The 21,032-nt window shown below is 45.6% G+C and overlaps 4 protein-coding genes across 6 annotated transcripts in view; 2 read left to right on the top strand and 2 right to left on the bottom strand.

Annotated features, from left to right (window-relative positions):
* LOC117894699 (lipid droplet-associated hydrolase) lies at positions 1–18,417 on the top strand. Of its 3 annotated transcripts, none has more exons than XM_034801880.1 (3): positions 1–15; positions 17,279–17,480; positions 17,548–18,417. In XM_034801880.1, exons 2-3 carry the CDS (start codon positions 17,288–17,290, stop codon positions 18,276–18,278), a joined length of 924 nt encoding a protein of 307 aa, XP_034657771.1. In that variant the 5' UTR covers positions 1–15; positions 17,279–17,287; the 3' UTR covers positions 18,279–18,417. The 3 variants fall into 3 exon arrangements, with proteins under 3 accessions (XP_034657771.1, XP_034657772.1, XP_034657770.1); XM_034801881.1 differs by lacking the exon at positions 1–15 and adding an exon at positions 1,525–1,539 and having other exon boundaries at positions 17,267–17,480; XM_034801879.1 differs by lacking the exon at positions 1–15 and adding an exon at positions 1,525–1,539 and having other exon boundaries at positions 17,272–17,480.
* The window catches only part of LOC117894704 (ras-related protein Rac1), a 17,529-nt gene continuing 7,864 nt past the window's right edge, over positions 11,368–21,032 (top strand). The window contains exon 1 of the mRNA XM_034801887.1: positions 11,368–11,382. The gene's annotated coding sequence lies outside the window, so the exon portion shown is untranslated. The remainder of the gene's footprint in view (positions 11,383–21,032) is intronic.
* On the bottom strand, positions 15,454–16,655 carry LOC117894703 (charged multivesicular body protein 5). The gene is made up of 5 exons (XM_034801886.1): positions 16,478–16,655; positions 16,265–16,416; positions 16,033–16,198; positions 15,743–15,973; positions 15,454–15,675 (listed from the first exon to the last, which is right to left on the bottom strand). The coding sequence occupies exons 1-5, from the start codon at positions 16,544–16,546 to the stop codon at positions 15,607–15,609; spliced, it is 687 nt and encodes a 228-aa protein (XP_034657777.1). The 5' UTR covers positions 16,547–16,655; the 3' UTR covers positions 15,454–15,606.
* Positions 18,339–21,032, bottom strand: part of LOC117894681 (RNA polymerase-associated protein CTR9 homolog) — a 4,072-nt gene continuing 1,378 nt past the window's right edge. The window contains exons 4-5 of the mRNA XM_034801859.1: positions 19,699–20,993; positions 18,339–19,634 (exon numbers count right to left, since the gene is read on the bottom strand). Of these exons, the coding sequence (XP_034657750.1) occupies positions 18,440–19,634; positions 19,699–20,993 (2,490 nt within the window). The 3' untranslated portion in view covers positions 18,339–18,439. The remainder of the gene's footprint in view (positions 19,635–19,698; positions 20,994–21,032) is intronic.

Raw genomic sequence — 21,032 nt, forward strand, 5'->3', positions numbered from 1 at the left:
GCCACAGCCACAGCCACAGCCAAAGACGGTACCGATCCAATCCGATCCGATCTGCTGATGGCCAGCGGATGGCGCTGTTCCAGTTAACATTTTGTGGTGCAGATCATAAATTCTCTGCCAAAATTTTATTGGCCAACAAATTAACGTTTGGAAGTTGCTATTCGATGACCAAGGATAGAGTTTCTTGCAAGAGTTTCTTTGAGTCAAATCAAAGAGTGGAGATTCAGAGCTCAACATGTAATATTTTTAGGGGTTAAAGCTTCTATTATTAATCCCGAAAACGTATTCCAGAACACCCCAAAAGCCACACACTCCCCATTTTGCATAGAATTTGAAAAACAAAAGCAAAAGCAACAACAGCAACGAGAGAACAAATGGCAGCGGTGAGCTTTTTTTGCTATGCAAAATGCGTCGGAGAGAGAGGGCAAAACTATCCAAAAGGGGCAAAGCGGAGAGCAGACAAAGAGAGAGAGAGAGAGAGAGAGAGAAGCTCAGTGCGCCGGCTACTTTGTGGGCTCGCGCTCTCCCTCTCGCTCTCATTTGCTGCGTAAATACGATTGTTGTTGTTGTTAGTGGAAGTAATTGTTGTTGCTGATAGCTGGCTGTGCAAGTGTGTCTCTGTGTGTGTGTGTGTGTGGTGACCTTCTCACACTGTCATGGCTACGTATAAAAATTGTAGAAAAATAAAAGCTTTCGGTTTTATAATTTGTATGCAGCTCCCAATGCGTGTCGATGTCGGTGTCTATTTCTATACATCTATGTATGTATGTGTGTGTGTGTTTGTGTGAAGAACATAACCGAGTCGTGCTTAAATCACAACAGCAACAGCAACAATAGCAACATTAGCAACAACAACATGATATTTCATTGAACAAAATATTTTTAACGTTCCCCAAGCTCAAGATCGTTGGTTTTTTTTTGTTCATTCTTTTTTGTTGGTACATACTTTGTGTTTGTTGTTGTTGTTGCAACTTTTATGGCTGTTGTTAATAAAGTTAATAATTTTATTGGGCTTTGTTTGTTATAACAGTCTCAGCACAAAAGTCAAGTCGAGTCATTTCTGCGCTTTTATCTTTTATTTATTTATTATTTATTTATAGGGAGATAACACTTCCGATTTTGGCGAAGAAAAAAGCTTTAAATTGCAAATCAACATAAAAATAGACTTTAATAAAAATCAAAGTGGACTTTATAGTGGTGGCTTGTGGCTTATTTCTGGGTTAAGTTTTTCAAGGTCAAGCCAGGCATGGGCTGGGAATTCTCGAAAATTTAGTTCAGAGATTCTCGCACACAAAATTCCTTTGAGAATAAAATTCTTAACCTTTCTTTCAAGACATCCCCATGATTTTGAGACTAAAACAATCTCTTAAGAAGCGCACTAAACTTAGTCACAGTTTAACAAGTGGGCAAATTTCTAACCTTAGTTTTTTTCTTGCTGTTTGTTTTGCGTGTTTTAAGTTTTGTATTTGTTGTTTCTGCTGTTTTTTTTTCTTCTCTGCTGTAACCACAAAATAAAACACAAACAACAGCAACAACAACAACAACAACAGAAAACTTAGTAACCTTCTTCTTCGTTTCTGCTTCTTTTTTCCTCTGTTGTTTCTCTTTTTTTGTTGCTGTTGCTGTTGCTGTTGCGTGTGGCTGTGTTGCTGTGTTTCCGATTCAAGTTTAAGGTCAGAAGAGCTTTAGCTTTCGGGGTCTAGACAGTCGCTAATGCCGCACTAATGTCTATGGGTGTAGGGTATATTGTTGTTGGTTTTACAGGTAGCTGTATCACCCCTCTCCGCCCCTCCTCCACCACCACCTCTCACTATATCCAAGGGCGTAGCGAATATTGTTGTAATTGTGTATGCGTCTGGTCTCGTCTCTCTCTCTCTCTCTCTCTCTATCCATCTCTTTCCTAGCAGTACGTGAAAAATAAACGTATTTATTTATATACATATATTTAAAAGTTATATTTGTTATGCTTTATTTCTGTTTTCTATGCAATTGCCATAATTTCAGTTAACGTCTGGCTGCCGTCCGGCTGTACGGTCCACGTACGTGGAAAGAAATCGTTTAACAGGCTAGAAGATCTCTAAAATATAATACACCTCATTATGTGTGACTAATCGGAAAATACACTATGAATAATTTTTGGAAAAAAGGTTTTTGAAAAGTATTCTCATTTGGGAGATGAAAATTTTTATTTTTCTTTATTTTAAATAATACTTCTATGCTTTAAAGTCATCTGAGAACCAAAAATGTGTAGTTTCTGGTAGAAAATTATTATTATTCCACTCTTTAGAGACCTTTATCCATTGTTACACATCATATCACACATACGCCACGTACCCCATCCACATATTCAATTTAAGGAAGTTTGCTAATTGATTGGGCATTGTTTTTGTGGCTCTAGAAAATGCCCTTTAAAAGCCATTACCAAAATTATCATCATGTGGAACGAACGCAATCGCTCCAATCGCTGCGGCCACACGCTGCGTCTGCGTATTATTTGTGTTAACTTCTGTTTTGAGGGCCCATTGTTAGAGCAGAGAACCCCCCCGGCGAAGGTTAGACCATGGGAAATCAATGACCTTGAGACACTATAATATAATCAATATTCAAATTCTTGGAAAAGCACAAAAACCCGCACAGAACATACAAAAAATTTAACATTTTAAGAATGCATTCTAATTAAATTAAATAAAATTAAGATAAACATAAGCAGCGCCCGACAACGACATGAAAACATGTTGAATGGATAAATTATTCCGTAGCTGCCATAAAAAGTGCGATCAAGAAATGGCAGACACACGAGACACATCCATTATGCATAATGGATAATGGATGGTGGATACGAGTAGTAGAGATGGAAACAGTGGCTAGGAGACAGGGGGAGGATTGAGAAGGTGAAGTGTAGAGACCTGCCATAGTGAGATGTCGTCTGATCTGACTGCCGCCACTGGCTAGGCCCCCATTGTTCTTGGCTAAACTGTAAATGCAAAGGAAAAGCTGCCTGGGGAATGGTATGGATATGAAAATACCCTGTAAGGCATTACAACTGAGAGATTATTTGATGAAGTCTGCATAAATGTTTTAAATTATTTAATTTTTACAGATTTCTTTCACGAATATCAGATTCCCCCCATCTGACGGGAATTACAGGGTACAACAAAATATGTACATAGCTGGGGAGGGGGCTGTACACAGCGTGCTACGAAAATTGATGTGCCTCTACTAAGTATATGGTGCCCCAGGCAGAGTGCATGTGTGCGCTTCTGTATCCATGCGCATGTGTGTGTGTGTATGTCTGTATGAAATACGCAACCTTCAAAAAAGTCTAACAAAGCAAACTTGTTCAATAGTCATATGCGTATCAGGAAGTCAACATTTCAAGGATTGACTCATTGAAAAAGTCGAATGCGACGACGACGACGACAACGACGACGGCAACAAAAACAAGTTAGTCGCTCTCGTACGCGCACACACAGTCGCACACCTCTCTCACACACACTCATACACACGTCCATGCAGAAGCAGCATTAGACGAAAAACTTGTGTAAAAGCGCGCCCGGCAAAAATGCAATGCAAAACAACACAACAACAAAAACCAACAACAACGAAGAAGAAAGAAGAAACAACAATTCATTTACAGTAAAGCACACACTGAGCAAGAGAGAGAGCATGAGTTGGAGCCCGCGAGAGAGGGAGAGATCACTTGCAATTGCAGCACAGCACTGCAGTCTCTCATTCTCTCTCATCCAAGTTGAGCGAAAGCTTTTGCATGCATGGCAGTATTTAATTGTATGTGTGAGATGCACCGCTTAGCGTTTACTCTTACTTCACTTGGGGCTCTCTTTAGGTTTTCCATACGGCTAAGAGCATGCGTGGCGCTCTTTGAGCTGTCGCTCTGCTCTGCTTTCCATTCAAATTGTTTAACGCCAAAAGTGCAAATACCGCAAAAAGAGTTTACTGGTTGTTGTTGCTGTTGTCGCTGGAAATTTTACTTTTCATTGTGCAAAATTACTCATAAATATTAAGAGTTCAAATTTGTGAGGTAATTTCTGACTAAAATGGAGGGGGAGCAACTGGAACAAAACCGAAGGGTAATAACCCAATCAGGGGTTATCTGTTTCAGGGAAAACTCCCATAAATTCGGGGATAGGTAAAGTTTTATTATCCATCAAACATTAATCACCCAAACATCAAGCCATTAAATAAATAAGCTCTTTAAATTCTCGAATCAGTAGTTCAGGGATTATTTCACTCATCAGTACTTAAATTATTCCCCCCAAAAATACGAAAAATCCTTCAGCATTAATCTCATATCCCTGACCTCACTAAAGCGTTCAAAGCCCTGAATACGAAAACGAATCCGCATACGAAACGAAACCTTCACTCCCCACTTCACTGCTACAGGTTCAATGCTCAGACCCAAGGCACTAACCGGCCAACAAAAAATTACCAAAATCTGTGGCCTCAACCCCGCGCTACACTTCTGTCCAAAATGATTAACTCCTACTCCTTCACGCACCGCACAGAAAAAGACAAAAACATAAAACAAAAGACAAAACTGAAACCGAAATCGAAATCGAAAGAGCTTTTCAGGCTTCAGACGACTTCAATTGAAATTCGCTGTCGCTGCCACTGCCACTGCTGTCGTCGCTACTGTCGACGTCGCTGTCGATCGCGCGTACACACAGTGGAAGGAAGGTCGTTGCATTTAAGAGTTTAATGACCAAGGAAACGCTGCCGAAATATGAAACAAAAGCGAAAGAGAGCAGCAGCAGCAGCAGCGGCTGCGTGTAAACTGCAGCAGCAGCAGCAGCGCCCACAACTTACTTACGCCTCCAGCGTGCACCCCCCTTTGCTCCACCACACACCACACCGCACCGCACCATACTCCTTTCATGGCAACAACACTTGAGAAAGGTCAACGAACAACATTGCCTCGTCGGTCAAAAGCAGAGTTCACACGAACACTCGCAGCCAGAGAGAGAGAAAGAGAAAGAAGGAGATGGAGCATGGCCGAGGGAGACACAGATAGGCGGAGAGAAAGAGAGAGATACAGCGTGAAGAGAGGAGCGCAGCAACAACAGTAAAGTATCCAACGGCTGCGAATTTTTGTTTCGCTTTTGCTTTCGCGATGGAACGAGAGAGACAAAGAGGGAGATGGAGCAGCTCCAGAGCAGGGAATTACGGGAATTTCGGGTGTGTGGTTTTCCCTGGCTCAATGGGAGTTTGTAGTGGATAAAATATTGGAAGGGATTTGATCTGGGAAGAAAAGATATGAAGAAGTGTCAATGCTTTGCGAATAACTAAAGGAAGGCCAAACTTAAATCGGGAATGGGGCAAACTGGATTACCTTAAAGTTCCCTGAACCTCAGGGCAATCCTCAAAGCGCTATGAATCATTACCCCAAAAGCTGTTTAATTAATTATTTATTAATTGTTAGTCACATTTTGAGCTATTTCCAAGCAGCGCAAAATGTAACCAGGCAGCGACGCAAACGCCCACACCAGCAGCAGCAAAGCGACGCCAGCGAAGGCAGCCCGCAGCAGCAGCAGCCTCTGCGACGTCACCGTTTGCATTCATTCACTTTTTGCCGAGAGATCAACGCACTTTCCGTTGATCCCACGAATCGAAACGAAACGAAATTAAACAATTTGCCGTTTAATGCACCCAAAAAAAAACCAACAACAACGAAAGCCAAACCAAATTATACAACAAAAATATAAAAACAAATGCAGTTTGATGGTTTTTTTTGTATCTTTCTTGATTTTGGATTGAGTAACTTTTTTGAGTGAAATTTCACTTTTTTTACTACGAAAATGCAGAGATGAAACACACAAATAGTTCGAAATTTTTATTAGATTTTTTGAGCCTATTTCATCACTTAAAGTAATTCTTCCTTCCCTTAAGTTCCTCGTGCATTTTTATTAGTTTCGAAACTTCGTTTTTAATTTAAGAAAAGACAAAACCCAACTAAAATCTAAATGACGAGACTTTAATTGACATATTTTCTGATTTACAGTCATCGATTTATTACAAAATAAAATCAAAACCAAAATTCCACTTGCATTTTTGCAGCAACTGCAACACGCAGCATAAAATGCAGTCGCTACGTCGACAGCGCTGCCAGCTGTGACGGCAGCAGCGCAGTGACTGCACACCAAGCAAGTTTTGTCATTGAAAGCAAAAAATAAAAATAAAATAAAACCAAACTAAGAAATAAAGTAAAATATGGCAGCAACGAAAGTTGCGGGCTAAGACATTGAAAAAATTTCGTTGCCGAAATAAAAAAGAATGCAAACAACAAAAAAAACAGCCGAAAAAATGGCTAACAGGGAAAATTGCAGAGCGGAGAAGATTAACCCGAAATACACACAAAAATCGAAAACGCCAAAGTAAATGTGTCGGCGGAATTCCTGGGGCCTGAGGATGAGGATGCCAGGCACTTGGCCGGGCCAAGAGGCCTCACCGACCAGGCTCAGTCCACAGCCAAGTACTAAACTTGTTTGAAAGTTTCAACTGGCAGGGGGTGTTGCTGTTTGGGGGACTAGAGGATCCAATGCAGTAATGTGTTTTTTCTTTTCTTTTTTATTTTTTTGGAAATTATGGATTACCTGTGGGAAGGTGGAGAGAATGATGGCAGGGAAATTGCTGGCAAATTTGAAAAGATCTGTAGAAATGTGAAAAGAAAATAAAAGGAAAAAAAGGTTGGTCTGACGAGCCAATGAATGGATGTGGACTGGAAGGTGCCCCTCTAACCATCATCCGAAGGTGCGATTTCAAAAGATTCTTCCATCAATATCTTTCAGATTTTAAGAGATGTTCTTGAGAGTATTCGAAGAGTCTTTCTAACATCACTTTTAATTCCATTCCCTTTATCTTAAAACAAATTTGATTGTTGCCCCCACACCCTGGTCAAAGTAAAAGTTCAATGTTTCCACCTTCAAAGCCTCTTTCCAATCCCTTTCGATTTGGTCAAAGGGAAAGTGCATTGGATTCGGGTACGCCTCCTCCGATGGCCATTCTGATCTGCATTTTGGGAAGAGGGGAACAAATTTGTTTGCATCTTTGACCAAAAAATAAACGAAAACCAAAACAAAAGCGAATCCGATTCCAATTCCGAATCGGAATCGGAATCCGAATGCAGCAGAAACATTTCTTATTGAAATTGAATGCAGCAGCGACGCAAATAAACATGAGGAGCAAAAGAGGGATAGAGAGAAAGAGAGAGAGAGAGGGGCGCAGAAAGAGAGGGAACTAGACTGCAAGCCAAACATTTGAAGATGCGCCATAAAACTAGCCAACAACAGGCATCGGCCAGCAGCAGCAGCAGCTTCTTCTTCCTCCTCTGCCACTGCTGCTCGTAACTATGGGCCCCAGCAAACCGAACAAACCAAACCATGCCCATTCCCAACATGCCATGCAACATTAGAAAACTGCAACCCAACAGCGGCAGAGCAGTGGCAGCAGCGATGCAGCAGCAGCAACAACAACTGAACTAAAGCGACGGCGACAGCGACAGCGAGAAAAGCGAATGAACCGAGCAGCTGCACAGTGGGCGCAATTCGCGCAAGGCCATGGCAAACATTTGGTACGCGGAAACAGCCAAGCAACAAACGAAAGACATACAAACCAATTCATAGTGTGAAAAGGAAACAGATACATATTTTGGTCGCTTGGTAGTATCCGCAGAAGGAGATTTTTACGGAGCTACAGAATACTTTTTATTGATGCACTGTCATTTGGGATAAAACCATTCCATGGGATCGATCTCCGACTTCCAAAATTGACCCACTGTGCGTCTCAGCCAGCGTCGCCGTCGACGGCGAGTGTATGCATCAAAAAAACAGACAGTAAATCTGATTGTTTGGGGTAATTGAACTTTCTTAAGAAATTGCGACATGTACACTTTGAAAAGCTCTGGATTTGCGGGCAGCAGCAGTAAAGCGCAGCACAGCACAGCACTGTGCTGTGTGCTGCAGCTGCACCAGAGCAGAAGCAGCAGCAGCCGAAGCAGCAGCAGAGCAGAGCAGAGCAGAGACAGCGGCAGCACACAAATGTACGCCAATGACCGAGTTCGGGTGAAAGACCTTCGATAACCATCGTCATCATCATCATCACCATCGTCGTCATCGTCATCATCATTGCAGTTGCAGAAACGGAACGCCACAGAGAGTGAGAGAGAGAGAGCGACCAGCAACATCATTATCATCATTAGCGAGTGGAGTAACGTGCTCCATCACTGGCTGCGACGCTGGTCTCTGTGTCTGTGCCTCTTTCCCCACTCTGCCTGTGCCAATGCTTTGGTAGTCAATGCACTAGCAGCCCCAACAATAACAGAGAGAAAGACACTGAGAGAGCGGCACAAACAGAGCGGGTGAGTGAGTGTAAGTAAGAGAATTCATTGAACTAAATTTAGCTTTTCTGCTTGTTCTGGCGCTGCTCTCTTTCACTGTCACTCACTCACTCACTCTATCTGTGTGTGGCAAAGCGTGGCTCTCTCTGTTTGCAAAAGCGCGGGAGTTGTTGCTGTCTCATGCATTGCATTTACACTGTTCTGACTCGCTCTCTCTCTCTCTGTGCGTGTGTGTGTGCATTTCGAGGTGCATTGCAAGACCTCTACAAAGGCTAAACGCCGAGTGTTGTTTTTATTTTACGCGCGCATGTCGCTTGCACATATGTGTGAGTGCATGTTTGGGGGCTATTGAGATAGGCGCGCGCTATTTGTCGCTCAAAATGCATCTCAAACTGCATTCGTGGAGCCTTGAGTGTTTAGTGCGGCACGTGTTGGCAGTTTGACAAGAACTAAACGCTTAGAATGCTTCTCAAACTGTGCGATTCTGAAGGCAACTGTAAATTGCGATGGGATTAGTAATGAATGCGGTTGTTATGGGGGGTTTAGGGATCCTTGGAATATTTACAATGGTATATTATGTGAAAGCAGAGTTTGGTTGGTTTATATGAATTATTGGAAAAATCCATTAAAAATGTACGAAAAATATGACAGCGATGAGTAATTCTTAATCTTGAAAGAGTAAGTAGAGGAATTTAGCAAATTGTAAAAGAATACTTCTCCGATTTCGATTATACTGTTGCTATAGCGCCTACAAAACCATTCAGGGACTGCCTTGCACAGTTCTAGATCCTTCTAGAATCCATTTACAATTTAGGTTAGTAAATTATTTGAAGGTAGGGCAGCATTAAAGAAGAATTAAAGCAAATTTCAAATTATGATGAAATTCGAATCGTGTCTGCTGCCCTAATAACTGTTTCAGTTAACATTCTTTGATTTAAGAAAAATTCTAGAAGATTACTTACAAAATTGCTGCTCTGCTTTATGCTTGCTTCAAGGGATTCCAAAAGCTGTGGCACTTGGGAACACCCTTGAATGACAGGGAGAACAACTTTTGGGTTCAACTATCGTGGGGCGGTTCCTTGAACCCTTCTCTTCCCTGTGCTGGTGTATTATACAACTGGAATTCAGTGAATTTTTTCGTGTTGATTAAATTCTAGCCTTCACAGAATCGCAGCCAAGAGCAAACTTTTGTTGATTCGCCGCTAAAGTGAATGTACCCCAAGCACCGGCGGCACGGCGTCAATGCACGCTCTGCCGTCGTCTGCCGTCAGAAGCAATGACACTGATCCTGGCGTTGACCTCTGCCGGAGCGGACAGGGCCGTCGACTTACTAAGGCGGCAGCAGGCTGTTCGGGGGGTACAGTCCATCAACTCTGGCTGGTGTATCCAACACATCTGGTTCCGTCTCGTCTCATCTCTCTCTTTCTCTCTCGCTCTCTGCCTGTTGCTGTGTGTTTCGCTTTTTGGCAATGACTTGAGCATTTTTTCGGTTTCGTTTTCGTAGCGAAGCCTGATTTAGGTTCGGTTCGGTTCTACGCGCTCATGTTATTTAATTATTATGCTTAAAGCTCTTTTTTTGGGCAAGGTCATTGAAAAAGTGTTGGTATTGTGCGGCACAGCACAGCACGGCACGGCACTTCTCTTCTGCTCTGCTCTGCCGCTGCTGCTGCTGCTGGCTTCTACTTTTCGTTTCTGCCGCCGCTCATTCGGTCTCAATCAAGGTGAGTCACCTTGGCCTTATTTTCGAGCAGCGCACTCTTTGCTTCTGCTGCCTGCCTGCCTGCCTGCGCGCATGTGTGTGTCGTCTCACTCACGCATTGCCAAAAAAGCTCACGACGTCGACAGAGGGCAGAGCAGCAAGTAGACGCCGCCGAAGCAAAGGCACAAGGCAGACCAGAGCAGAGGGAGAATCAACTGTTGCTGCTGGCATTGTGGAAGGTCATGATTTTTTCGGCAATGGTATGGGTACGACAGAGAGGAGAGCGCGGTGTGTGCTGTGCTGTGGCTGTGCGCTGGCTGGCATTTGCCGTGTCGCTTAGCGTCTCAATCTGAAACTGAATTTGATTTCCTTGCTCTTGGAACTGACTGTTGGAGTGGAGTGAAGTGGAGTGTGCTGCTGGTCGAGAGCTTTTTCAGCTTTGATCAGATTTATGGCACATAAAGGTCTTTGTGCACCCTAACTATGGCAGGAGTAATCAAGTTTGAGTGAGAACTCTTGTGGAGGGGAAAGCTATTGACTTTTGACCTTTATTTTGGAGCTGGGGCATTTATGTTCAATTTTTAAAGAATTATAAATATTTCCAGATCATTATTCTTTCGAAGGATGAAACTCTACAAATCAAAATCCATAAACTAAACAAAACTCTTAAAATATTCTGTATTTTTTGTGCCTGATTTACATTTGTATTAAGCTGGTTTAAGCTGCTTTACAATGCCCTTCCTTTTGTTAACGAATTCTTTATTCAAATCCCATCGATTGTAGTGTATAAACGCTTCGCTTATGCCTGGAACAAAGCACACTTGACATTTTTTCATTGTTAGTTGGCTTTTTGATTAATCTCTGGACTGCCTCGCTGGCTTTGGGCACGTGCTGGGGGCAACGGTGGCAGAGCCCTTGCCATTTTCAGGCCTACGTTCGGTAAATGTTTGTCACGGTTTTTTTCTGCGGCTTCTTTCGTGCCACTTGAGCCCCCAGAAAATGCATAATTAAAACATATTATATTCATAAACGAAAACGTACGAGCAGAAACCGAGCCACGACTACTGCTCGGACTTGCACTTGGCCTTGCCGGAGTCGAACGCTCCGCTCCGTTTTGTGGGTCTTTTCGCCTTGAACCTCGTCAATGTGCCGAATTGTATGTATGAATGTTGTGGGTAGGTGGCAAAATGGGGGGCAGCGAGGTACCAACCGAGAGTGAGAGAGAGAGATATTTCGAGTTGAGGCAGCAGTATGTGCTTTTGGCTGGGTTTTTCGTCAATGTTTTGGTTGAACTTGCCGCAAGCCGCAGAGCAAACAGCCAGCAGCACCAGCCACAGAATGCCAAGAAAACAACGTAGTAGTTACCAAAAAAAAAACACTACAACAAAAAAATACGCGGTCGCAGACCTACAGAAAACCAAACGTGACTTAAGGTTAGCCATCATATCATATGGTGTATCTAGCTGTACGTCTCTGTGTATCTGTGAGATACATCGGCACGAAGCATCTGCTGCTGCTGCCGCTGGGGTATTTTGGGGTTTTTTTTTCGTTTCGCTCCTCTCATGCTTCATTTTCATATTTTTCATATCAGGGCACATAACTTTTAGAACTAGTTTAGATGACGGCCCAAAGCCAAGCCAAGCACCAGCCCTCAGCCCCAGACCCAACACCAAGGCTGCATGTCTGCCCCAAGAGCAGCGGCATTCAACAAATATTTCCACAATTGGTCGCTGTTAAAGGCATCGAGTGGATTTCTTTTGATTTGTCTAAGGTTGCCCACTCCCCACCCCCCTTCATTGTCTTCGTTCTGTTCTGGTGTGTAACTTTATCAAGCTTTGGGGGTCGGTTATCAGCCAAAGGCCAAAACAAACAAACAAAAGATCAGCGGGGGAATGCGATTCTTGGCTTAGTCCAAATTGATTGCGCAGATGGATTTGATTTGACTTTGGCCACGTTCTACTACGTTGAAGAATTTACTACGTAACTCACACTGATGAATGGTCTTGAATGGGAGCACAGAAGTTGGGTGGAGGTGCTTAAGGGCTTAGACTATTTAACGCTGAAAAGCAATATTCTCACTGGGCCAACGCAGATAAGGCAATAGTTTGAAGCGAAGCTAATCGCAGCTCAAGTAAGTTTTTACCTGTTGGAGTATTTAGTGGATCTAATGTTGATTCTAAAATGGTTTTGTAGAAGATTAAAGATTTCTTTTAATAAGTATTAGCTCTCCAAAAGTAATCCTGCGATTTGCATTAATGTACTTCCTTCAGAGTAATGTCAAACCCTTTCTATACTTCCCCTAGAGTTTGGTTTGGACCCACTCCCAATAACTTGTAGCTCCATTTCACAGACGAAAAATTGAAACAGCAACCAATGCGGGATAGTACTACTCGTACCGCAGCAGCACCTATTGCTAGAGAGTATCTCATATCCATATGTGTGGTGCGGTGTGGTGTGGTGTGGTGTTCGCCTGCCTGACTGACTGCCTGCCTCTCTGTATAGACAATACTTAGATACATGCGAGTATAGTATTTTGAATGGTTGCGCTTTGTATTGGCCTCCGAGTGTGTCTAGAGCTTCAATAGCAGGCCAGGGTCATGCGACATGGGAGGGAAAAACTGAACTAACGCGAAACTGAGCGAACTTGCCCCTGCATGTGCGTGTGTGTGTGTTTGTGTGTGCTTATAGTATCTGTGTGAGCGAGTGTGTGGTGTACGTAGTGCCCGTTATCGGAAGAAAACGCCAAAAGCTCGCGTTCATTGCCTTTGCAAACGTTTTCGATTCTCCCTCACTCTCTTGCTTTTGTTATGCTTTGCCTCTCCTTCTATCTCTCCGTCTATCTGCGTATTGTTCTCCCTCTCTGCAGCTCAGAGTGTTGCCTGCCTCCCCCTCTCCGATTGAGCATTAGAAATAATCATAAATATTTGTCTGATTGGAAGCGTAGATCAAGAAGGAGAGAGACCGAGGGAGCGTCCCCAAAAGGGAAGCTCTGTCAGAGCGGGGAGGGAATCTTATCACTAGGGAACTCAGGGCTATCTTTTTTTTCTTTTCGTATTTTAATGAATTTTATTTGCGGCGGGTTTTATTTTCGGGCAATGGGAATGAGAATGGGGAAATGTTTTTTCGGTGAGGCTGGTCAGTAATTCTGATCGCGTTAATACTCGTACACGTACAGCTCGTACCTCTCTGACAGATGTCAAGGGATTGTGCATGGTATGGAAAGGGTCTAGGGGTCAGCCAGCGTTATTTATTGCATGTCCCCTCCCCAACCCTCACGAAGGTCGCATGCATAATTTCGACTTGCAAATCTCCACATCTCTTGGCCTTTGCGACTTGGTTTACCCACAAAAACCAAAGCCCAAAATGAAACTGATTGACATGTTAATGCAATAAAAAATAAAGCATAATTTATTTAGCTGTTGATGGCAAATTTTACCGTCGCTCGGAATCGAATTCTGTTAATTGGTTAATATCCAAAATTTAAGTCTTAACTGGGCCATGGATCGGATGGACGGACGGGTCTGTAATTCTAGAAGGCAGCCACAGAAAGGGAATCTATGAGTATAGCAAAATCAATTCAACAAAAAACAAATTGATGGTCTTGCAGTCTCAAAGTTTTGCGAATTTTGTGTTTTTTTCTCTTTACCCCAAAAACATGGACATTAGTCACGATCGATACAACGAAAATATGAAAGAAAATCGGGAGAAGGCCAAAAAAGGTGTTGGAAAATGTGGAGAGGAATGAAACAATACTCGAAAAGTCAAACAAAGAAGAGCTTTTGATAATAATATACAAATTTCAACATCTATTATATGCAGTTTCCATTTTTCTTTACCTTTTAGTTTTATCCTAAGAACCAATTCCCTACCTAATTTGTGTCTAGATGCCATTGGCAATCTAAACTTTTAATAACCATTGCACTATAAACCATAAATATTGCATATTTTAGCCATATGAATTTATGTATGATCCGATCCCCCGTCCACCGACAGCCGATGACGAAATAGAAATATAAAAAGCTTTTTCGCGCCGTTCGCTTCCTGCATTCGGGGGCGACTGCTGGCTGGCTGGCTGCAGCAACTCCCCCTGCAATCGAATCGAAACGCGAATGCAACGCTGCGTACGAGCGATCTGCACCCGCATAGTTCTCGGCAATAAAAATCTAGTAACTTACCATTTCAAGCAAAAGTAATCCAATTGGCGGTGTATCCATTATGTTTCAGCATGCAGCAGCAATAAATTACCATTCAATGTTAAATGTTTCAAGTTTTTCTTGGGGTTAGATATTTTTGCGTGTGTTTAAGAACCGATTTCCACTTGCACAGAAAAAGTTGTTGTTTATGTAAATATTTATTTGGATAAACTTTCAGGCACTTGTTGGTCGGTTGATTGCTGGGTGGGACGGTTGTAGGTCTGGGACGGGGGACCAGGGACTCAAATTACACAAGACTCTCTCTCTATCTCTATTTCTTTCTTGGCTCTCAAATTAACTGCCAATTTTCAATAGCATTTTCATGACATTCACAAAATCTTTAGATTTTTCAACCCGCGGCTCTTTTGTAGCGCATTTTTATGGATTAAACAAACGATCGCATCGGATTGGATCGGTTGAGGATTGCACTTTTGATCGGGGGATCTTTTCCACAGCAAATCGTTTAATTAGCAACGCGGCGCGACGGTGACGGCGACCAACACTGGCAGTGGACACGGCTGCTGAGAGGGCGCGGGTGGAGGCACACACGCTTTTACAGTTACGTTTTAACAATTGATTTTTGTTGTTTGTGCCTTGTGTTGTTGTTGAAAAGCGAAGGTTTTTTCTCTGTACATTTGCTTAGCTCTTTTTATTTTTTGGGGGGAAAATTGCGTCCGTTACAACCAGCCGTCAAAAGGCAACTAAAGCTTTATTTTTGCACACAACACACCGACGGACTGCACTCAGCCGCAGACAGAGGCAGAAACAGCGCGCACACGCACACACACACGGACAGCGGCGGCAGAGAAACGAAACACGCGCGCTCAAGTTCATGAGCATGCAGAGAAAGAGACAGAGTGAGAGAGCCAGCTGTGTTTGAGTGTGAGTGCGAAAGTGTGCTTAAGAGAGCAGGTACAGCTGCAGTTGCTCTCACGCGAAAGAGAGAACAAAAGCAAGAGAAAGAGAGAAGAAAAACAGTTCGTTTGGCGATATTCATTTCGGCTAAAACACGCGACTTATACTTTTGGGGATATTTTAACTACGAAAATGAGTTCAATTTACATATATTTACGCTATATCGGTTTATAATATTCAAGAATATAGGGTATCAAGACTCCCATATGCATCCGATATTCAATTCGAAAAAAACGCGCGACTTAACGAAAGTGAAACAAGAAATTGCTAACGGAAAGGTGAACAGCTGTACGTTGTTTTTTACCGGCTATTTATTGAAACAAAAACATAAAATGCATAAAAACGCGAAACTTAAGTGAAATCTTTGATGGAACCATATTCTCTATATATAACATACAAAGCGTGCCTGAAAGTGTATGGAAAATTGAGTGACGCGCGCGGCTCCTTCTCTATGTGGTCTTCAGCGATGTTGGAATCTTGGGCAAACCATACTCGTCCGTCTCTATGCCAGTGGCAGTCTATAAAAGATTAATCAAAAAAGTGTTAGTTCATCCGCGCAGTGGTTCTTGTGAACAGTATAAAAACCTTTGTCGGCACGATGCTGTCGGCGCCTGGCTCTCGACTCGGGGCCTCGGGTGCCTTGACCACATCGTCCAAATAGCTGGAATCATCATCCAATGCCATTTCGTCGCCCAAGGCATCCAGCTCTGCCTGCAAGTCATCATCATCCACCTCGGGCATGCCGTAGGTGCGGCCCAGGGCCTCCTGCACCTCATCCGCCTGCTCGAACATGTCGGCCATGTCATCTTGGATGTCCTGCAGGCAGAAAATAATGTTAACAGGTATGTCATAGTATGTAGAATTGTGACTCCCACCTCGATTTGATCAATGTTGATCTTTTTGTATTCGGTCTTCATCTGCTTGACGCCATCCTTCATGGCCGCCACTGTGGCCTGAGTATCCTTGAGTGATTGCGCGGCATAGTTGGCCTGTTCCATGTTGAACGACTGGTTGCGTAGAGATTCAGACTGCTGTTCGTAACTGTGTGAAGCGAACGCACATAAATAGGGGCAGTACAATTGAAGGCGTATCTGTTTCTGTACTTACGCTTTCTTTTGTTTAAGCACCCGCAGGGCCTTTTGTTTGACGGAGTTCTTGGCTGGTCCCTCGCGCATCTTGGACATTTGCTCGCGGTATTTGCGCAGCTCCGTCTCCAGCTTATTGATCTTCTCATCGATGTTGTTGGCCCGAGCATCGACCTGTTTGGGAAATTACAAATGTCGTCACTTCTTTGTTTGTTTGCATTTTTGTTCTACTTACGCCCGAAATGCAGTCGTTTAGGCTTGGTCCCGGCTCCTTGGGCTTACCGCGTCCAAAAAGGCGATTCATTTTAGAGGTTAAATTGGCTTAGGGACCGAAATTGGTGGAGCTTTGTTGAATTTTATGGGAATTTCGTTTTAAATTTTGTTTGATGACTAATTCCCTGCTTCTTTCTGTCTGAACAGCTGTTCTCCAGTGCTGCATAGGAGCCACCACCAACACTCTTTCTATGACACACACCTAGCGACTTTTTCGATAGGTATCGACTACTTCCATTTTATCCGCTGTTTTTGCTGGGAACTGGCAAGATTAGCTCATAAAAGTCTGTGAATTTCGCTCTATTTCCTGGTTTCACTCTTTTAATAATTGTAATGCATACTTTCAAACATAATTCAAGTATGATAGGCCTTTTCAAAACAAAACGCCGACTGGTACGCATATCGCACAAATATACCGATCAATCGATGCTCATCAATTTAGCATCACTAATTTGAGGTCTCAATCCGCCCGCCATCCATCCACCTCGTCACCTGGAAACCCCTGACCTTTGCTCGACTGGCAATAAAAGATTAGCGAAAAACGGATTAGCGTTATCGCAGATCGAACGAGACGAATCGCGCCATTTGGTCTGCATTCAAAAGCCAGTTAACGGACATTCGTCAAGTGGATTGCAGAGGGAGCGAAAGAGAGAGAAAAGCTGAAACCGGTTGCCGCTTGTGGACGGAACAGAGCGTTTTCGGGGCAGCAACGCAGGTGTTCGATTGATTTTCACAGCACTTGCCACGCCAACAGCGAACAGCATCCGTGAAAATGCAGGAGGCCTACGTGAACATCAACTCCATACCCACCCACATACTCACGTGGGGCAGGTGGATCGAGGAGAAGGTCACCGAGAAGGAGCTCGTCATTTGCATAACAGGCAACCCCGGCCTGCCGGGCTTCTACACGGAGTTTGCCAGCACTCTGCAGAAGCAGCTGGGGGATCTCCCAGTGTGGGTGATTGGTGAGAGAAAGTGGAAGCGCCAGTTCCCAGCTGAATGTTGCTCTACTTTTCGCTTATTTCCGTACAGGACACGCGGGCCATGACGATCCGCCAGAGGCGAGCATCCGCGAGGTGCCCCAGCTGACGGGCAACGAGGAGATCTTCAATCTGGACGGCCAGATCAAACACAAGGTGGCATTCATCGAGAAGTACGTGCCGAAGGATGTGAAAATCCATCTCATTGGACATTCCATTGGCGCGTGGATGATCCTGCAGATGCTGGAGGAGGAGAGTGTGCGGAGTCGTGTCCAAAAGTGCTACATGCTCTTCCCCACACTCGAGCGCATGATTGAGTCGCCCAACGGTTGGGTCTTCACCAAGGTCGGCATGCCCCTGTACTCGGTGTTTGGCTACATCTTCTTCAGATTCTTCAACGCGCTGCCCGTCTGGCTGCGCCTGCTCCTCATCCAGATCTACTTTCTCATCTCCTCCATACCGCGTGCGTTCCTGGGCACTGCCTTGAAGTACTCGAAACCCTCGGTGGCCGAGAAGGTGGTCTTCCTCGCGGACGATGAGATGTGCCGCGTGCGTGGCCTACAAAAGGAAATTATCGAAAAGAATTTGCATTTACTAAAGCTCTACTACGGCACCACGGATGGCTGGGTGCCCGTCTCGTACTATGAACAGCTGAAGAAAGACTTTCCGCAGGTGGATGCCACGCTGGACACACACAAAATTGACCATGCCTTTGTGCTGCGACACGCGCAGCCTGTGGCAGGGATTGTACGGGAAATGATTCAACAAAGCCGCTCGAAATGATGAGCCCAGGATCTCTAGAAAGGAAGAGTCCATTCCTCCGCCCACTGGCAATCAGTTTTGTGTTAATATTTTTATTATACTCTTTGCAAACTCTCGAAGGAAACAAAACACTAAATGTAGTCCACAAATATCTTGTAAAGCGCCGCCGCGGGCTGTGTCTTTTAGTTGGCCGCAGGCGCCGGCGAGCCGGAGGGACTGCGTGATCCCGACTTGGATCTGCTGCCAGAACGGGAGCGCGAACGCGAGCCTGATCTTGACCGCGAGCCCGACTTGGAGCGGGAGCGAGAGCGGGATCTGGAGCCAGACTTGGAACGGGAGCGAGAACGAGAGCCAGACTTGGAGCGTGAACGAGAGCGAGAGCCAGTCTTCGAGCGAGAGCGGGCACGAGAACCAGACTTGGAGCGAGATCTGGCACGGGATCCTGACTTGGAGCGAGATCTGGCACGCGATCCCGACTTGGAGCGCGATCGAGAGCGTGACTTGTCCGATTCGCCTCCAGATTCAATGCGATTCTTGGCCCGCTTACGCTTGGCGGCACCATCGCTATCGCTGCCACTGCCCGAGCCGCTGCCGGGGCTTCTGCTACGCTTGCGGCCGCGATCGCTGCCACTGCCACTGGGACTGCGGCTGCGACTGCCGCTGGGCGAACGACTGGCGCGGCTGCCACTGCGACTTCTGCTCCTGCTGCGCCCCTTGCCATCGCTCTCCGACTCGCTCGTGGAGATGGTCTCCTTCGACACGATCTTGAGACGCTGCTTGGCCGACAGCTTCTCCTTGGACTCCTTGGCACCGGCGCCCGGCTTGGATTTCTTGCTCTTCCGCTTGCCCGACTTTTGGGCACTGCCGCTGGGCTCCTCCTCGCTGTCGCTCTCGTACTTCTCCGTCTTGCGCTTGCGTCCGCTGCCGCCCTTCTTGCGCTCGCCCTTGCTCTTCTTTTTGCTGGGGCGCTCGCCTCCCTCGCGGGGTCCACCCTCGTTGCTGTCGCTGCCAGAGATGTAGTCATCCTTGCGCGGCCGGCCGCCGCCCTTTTTGCGCTCCTTGTCCGGGGCATCGGCGATGATCAGCAGGTTCTTGGTCTTCTCCACATACTCCTGGCGCTTGGCCAGCAGCTGGTCGCGCGACGTTTGGGCCTCCTCCTCGCGACGCTTGCGCTGCTCGGCCACCTTCAGCTTGAAGGCCTCGCGCTCCTCCTCCTGCTTGCGGCGCAACGAACGCTCCTCCTCGTCAATGCGCCGGGCACGACCCACATGGTATTGGGCTTGTGAGAGCAGATCCTGGCAGGTGTTGGCCTCCACGCCAGCCACCTCGATATTGAAGCGATTCTTGTCGCCATGCACGGATAGATATTGAAAGTATCTGTGGGAACAGAATAAAGGTTGAGGAGGGGAGATTCGAGTGATGTTTCGGGTGGCAAACTCACTTGTGCGCCAGCTCCAGTTCGTGGACTGCTTGCAGGACCACTTCTAGCGTGGATTTCTCATCCTTTAGTATGGCCATGGCCAGGCGGGAGAGCACCACAGCAATGTTGAACAGCAGCACAGTGTCCTGCGGGGCCACACGTCGCGCCTTGAGCAGCACGGCCTTGGCCTCCACCAGCTTATTGGCACGCAGATAAGCACGCGCCAGATACTGCATCACCTCGACGTTGTTGTGCTTGTAGAACTTCTTCATGCAGTTCTCGTACATCTGAATGGCGCTGATGTACTGCTTCTGCTCCACGTAGACGTGCGCAATGTTCAGCCAGACGTCGGAGAAGTCAGCGGTGGCCTCGCGCACCTGGGCAAAGATGTCGCGCGCCTCGATGACGCAGCCCTTGTGGGCCAGCACAGCGCCGATGCCATTGGTGGCCCAAATATTGCGCGGATCGTTGCGCAGGACCTGCTTGAAGATGGCCAGCGCCTTCTCCTGATGCTTGCGCTCCTTCTCCTTGTCGCGGCTCGGCTGATGCAGCGTCTGCAGCGAGAAGTTGCCCAGTGCTATGAGGGAGTAGGCATCCGTGGATGTGGCTGGATTCTTGAGGATCGTTTCAAAGTTCTTTTGGCCCAAGGCAAATTGCATTTTGGCCAAATGGAGGTTGCCCAGCAGCGAGCGTGCATCCGGATTGTCGTTGTTGATGTTCAGCGCATCCTTGAAGAAATCAGAGGCCACAAAAATCAAACCCTTGTCCCTGGCCATGCAGCCCAGTCGCAGGTAGCAATCGATGTAGTTGGGATGCTCCTTGAGGATCTCCTTGTACAGCTTGTCGGCCACATCGTAGCTGCTCATGGCCTCGTTCAGTCGCGCCAAATTGTACTTCATGGTGACCTGAATGGACTCGTAGTACTTGACATCCTTGTCCATCTCCGAGATGGCGTGCTGCAGCGCCGACTCCAGCTTCACCTTCGCCTCAATCAGATCCCCCAGGCGGTAGTGCAGCGACGAGACATTGTTCTGTATCTCCGCAGGAATCTCATACTTGGCTTTGTCCTTCAGAATCTTCGATGCTGTGGCGTAGGCGGCCAACGAGGCAGCCAAATCGTTTTGTTCCAGGATCTGTGCCAGCTCTATCCAGGCTTCGATGTCGTCCGGAAACTGTTCGGTGACCTTCTTCAGGTGCGTCTTGGCCATGTCTCGCTTCGACTGCGAGTTGGAGTGGGCATACAGCGAGCCGAGGATCTTCATGGTCTCGTAGTTCCCTGGCTGGATCTTGAGAACCTTCTCAAAGCACTGCGCTGCCTGCAAGAGTGAAATATTTATTAGAAATTCCTCTTTGAG

Source organism: Drosophila subobscura, chromosome J (genome assembly GCF_008121235.1).
Source record: "Drosophila subobscura isolate 14011-0131.10 chromosome J, UCBerk_Dsub_1.0, whole genome shotgun sequence".
NCBI classification, from domain to species: domain Eukaryota; kingdom Metazoa; phylum Arthropoda; class Insecta; order Diptera; family Drosophilidae; genus Drosophila; species Drosophila subobscura.

What these genes read in the sequence shown, in the direction of transcription:
- LOC117894703 (XM_034801886.1), bottom strand. Translation starts at nt 16,546, where the DNA reads ATGAATCGCCTTTTTGGACGCGGTAAGCCCAAGGAGCCGGGACCAAGC. An exon ending in TAAACGACTGCATTTCGGGC is followed by an intron (nt 16,417 to 16,477) that starts GTAAGTAGAACA and finishes TTTCCCAAACAG; the next exon opens with GTCGATGCTCGGGCCAACAA. An exon ending in ACAGCATCGTGCCGACAAAG is followed by an intron (nt 15,676 to 15,742) that starts GTTTTTATACTG and finishes AATCTTTTATAG; the next exon opens with ACTGCCACTGGCATAGAGAC.
- LOC117894699 (XM_034801880.1), top strand. Translation starts at nt 17,288, where the DNA reads ATGCAGGAGGCCTACGTGAACATCAACTCCATACCCACCCACATACTC. An exon ending in TCTCCCAGTGTGGGTGATTG is followed by an intron (nt 17,481 to 17,547) that starts GTGAGAGAAAGT and finishes ATTTCCGTACAG; the next exon opens with GACACGCGGGCCATGACGAT.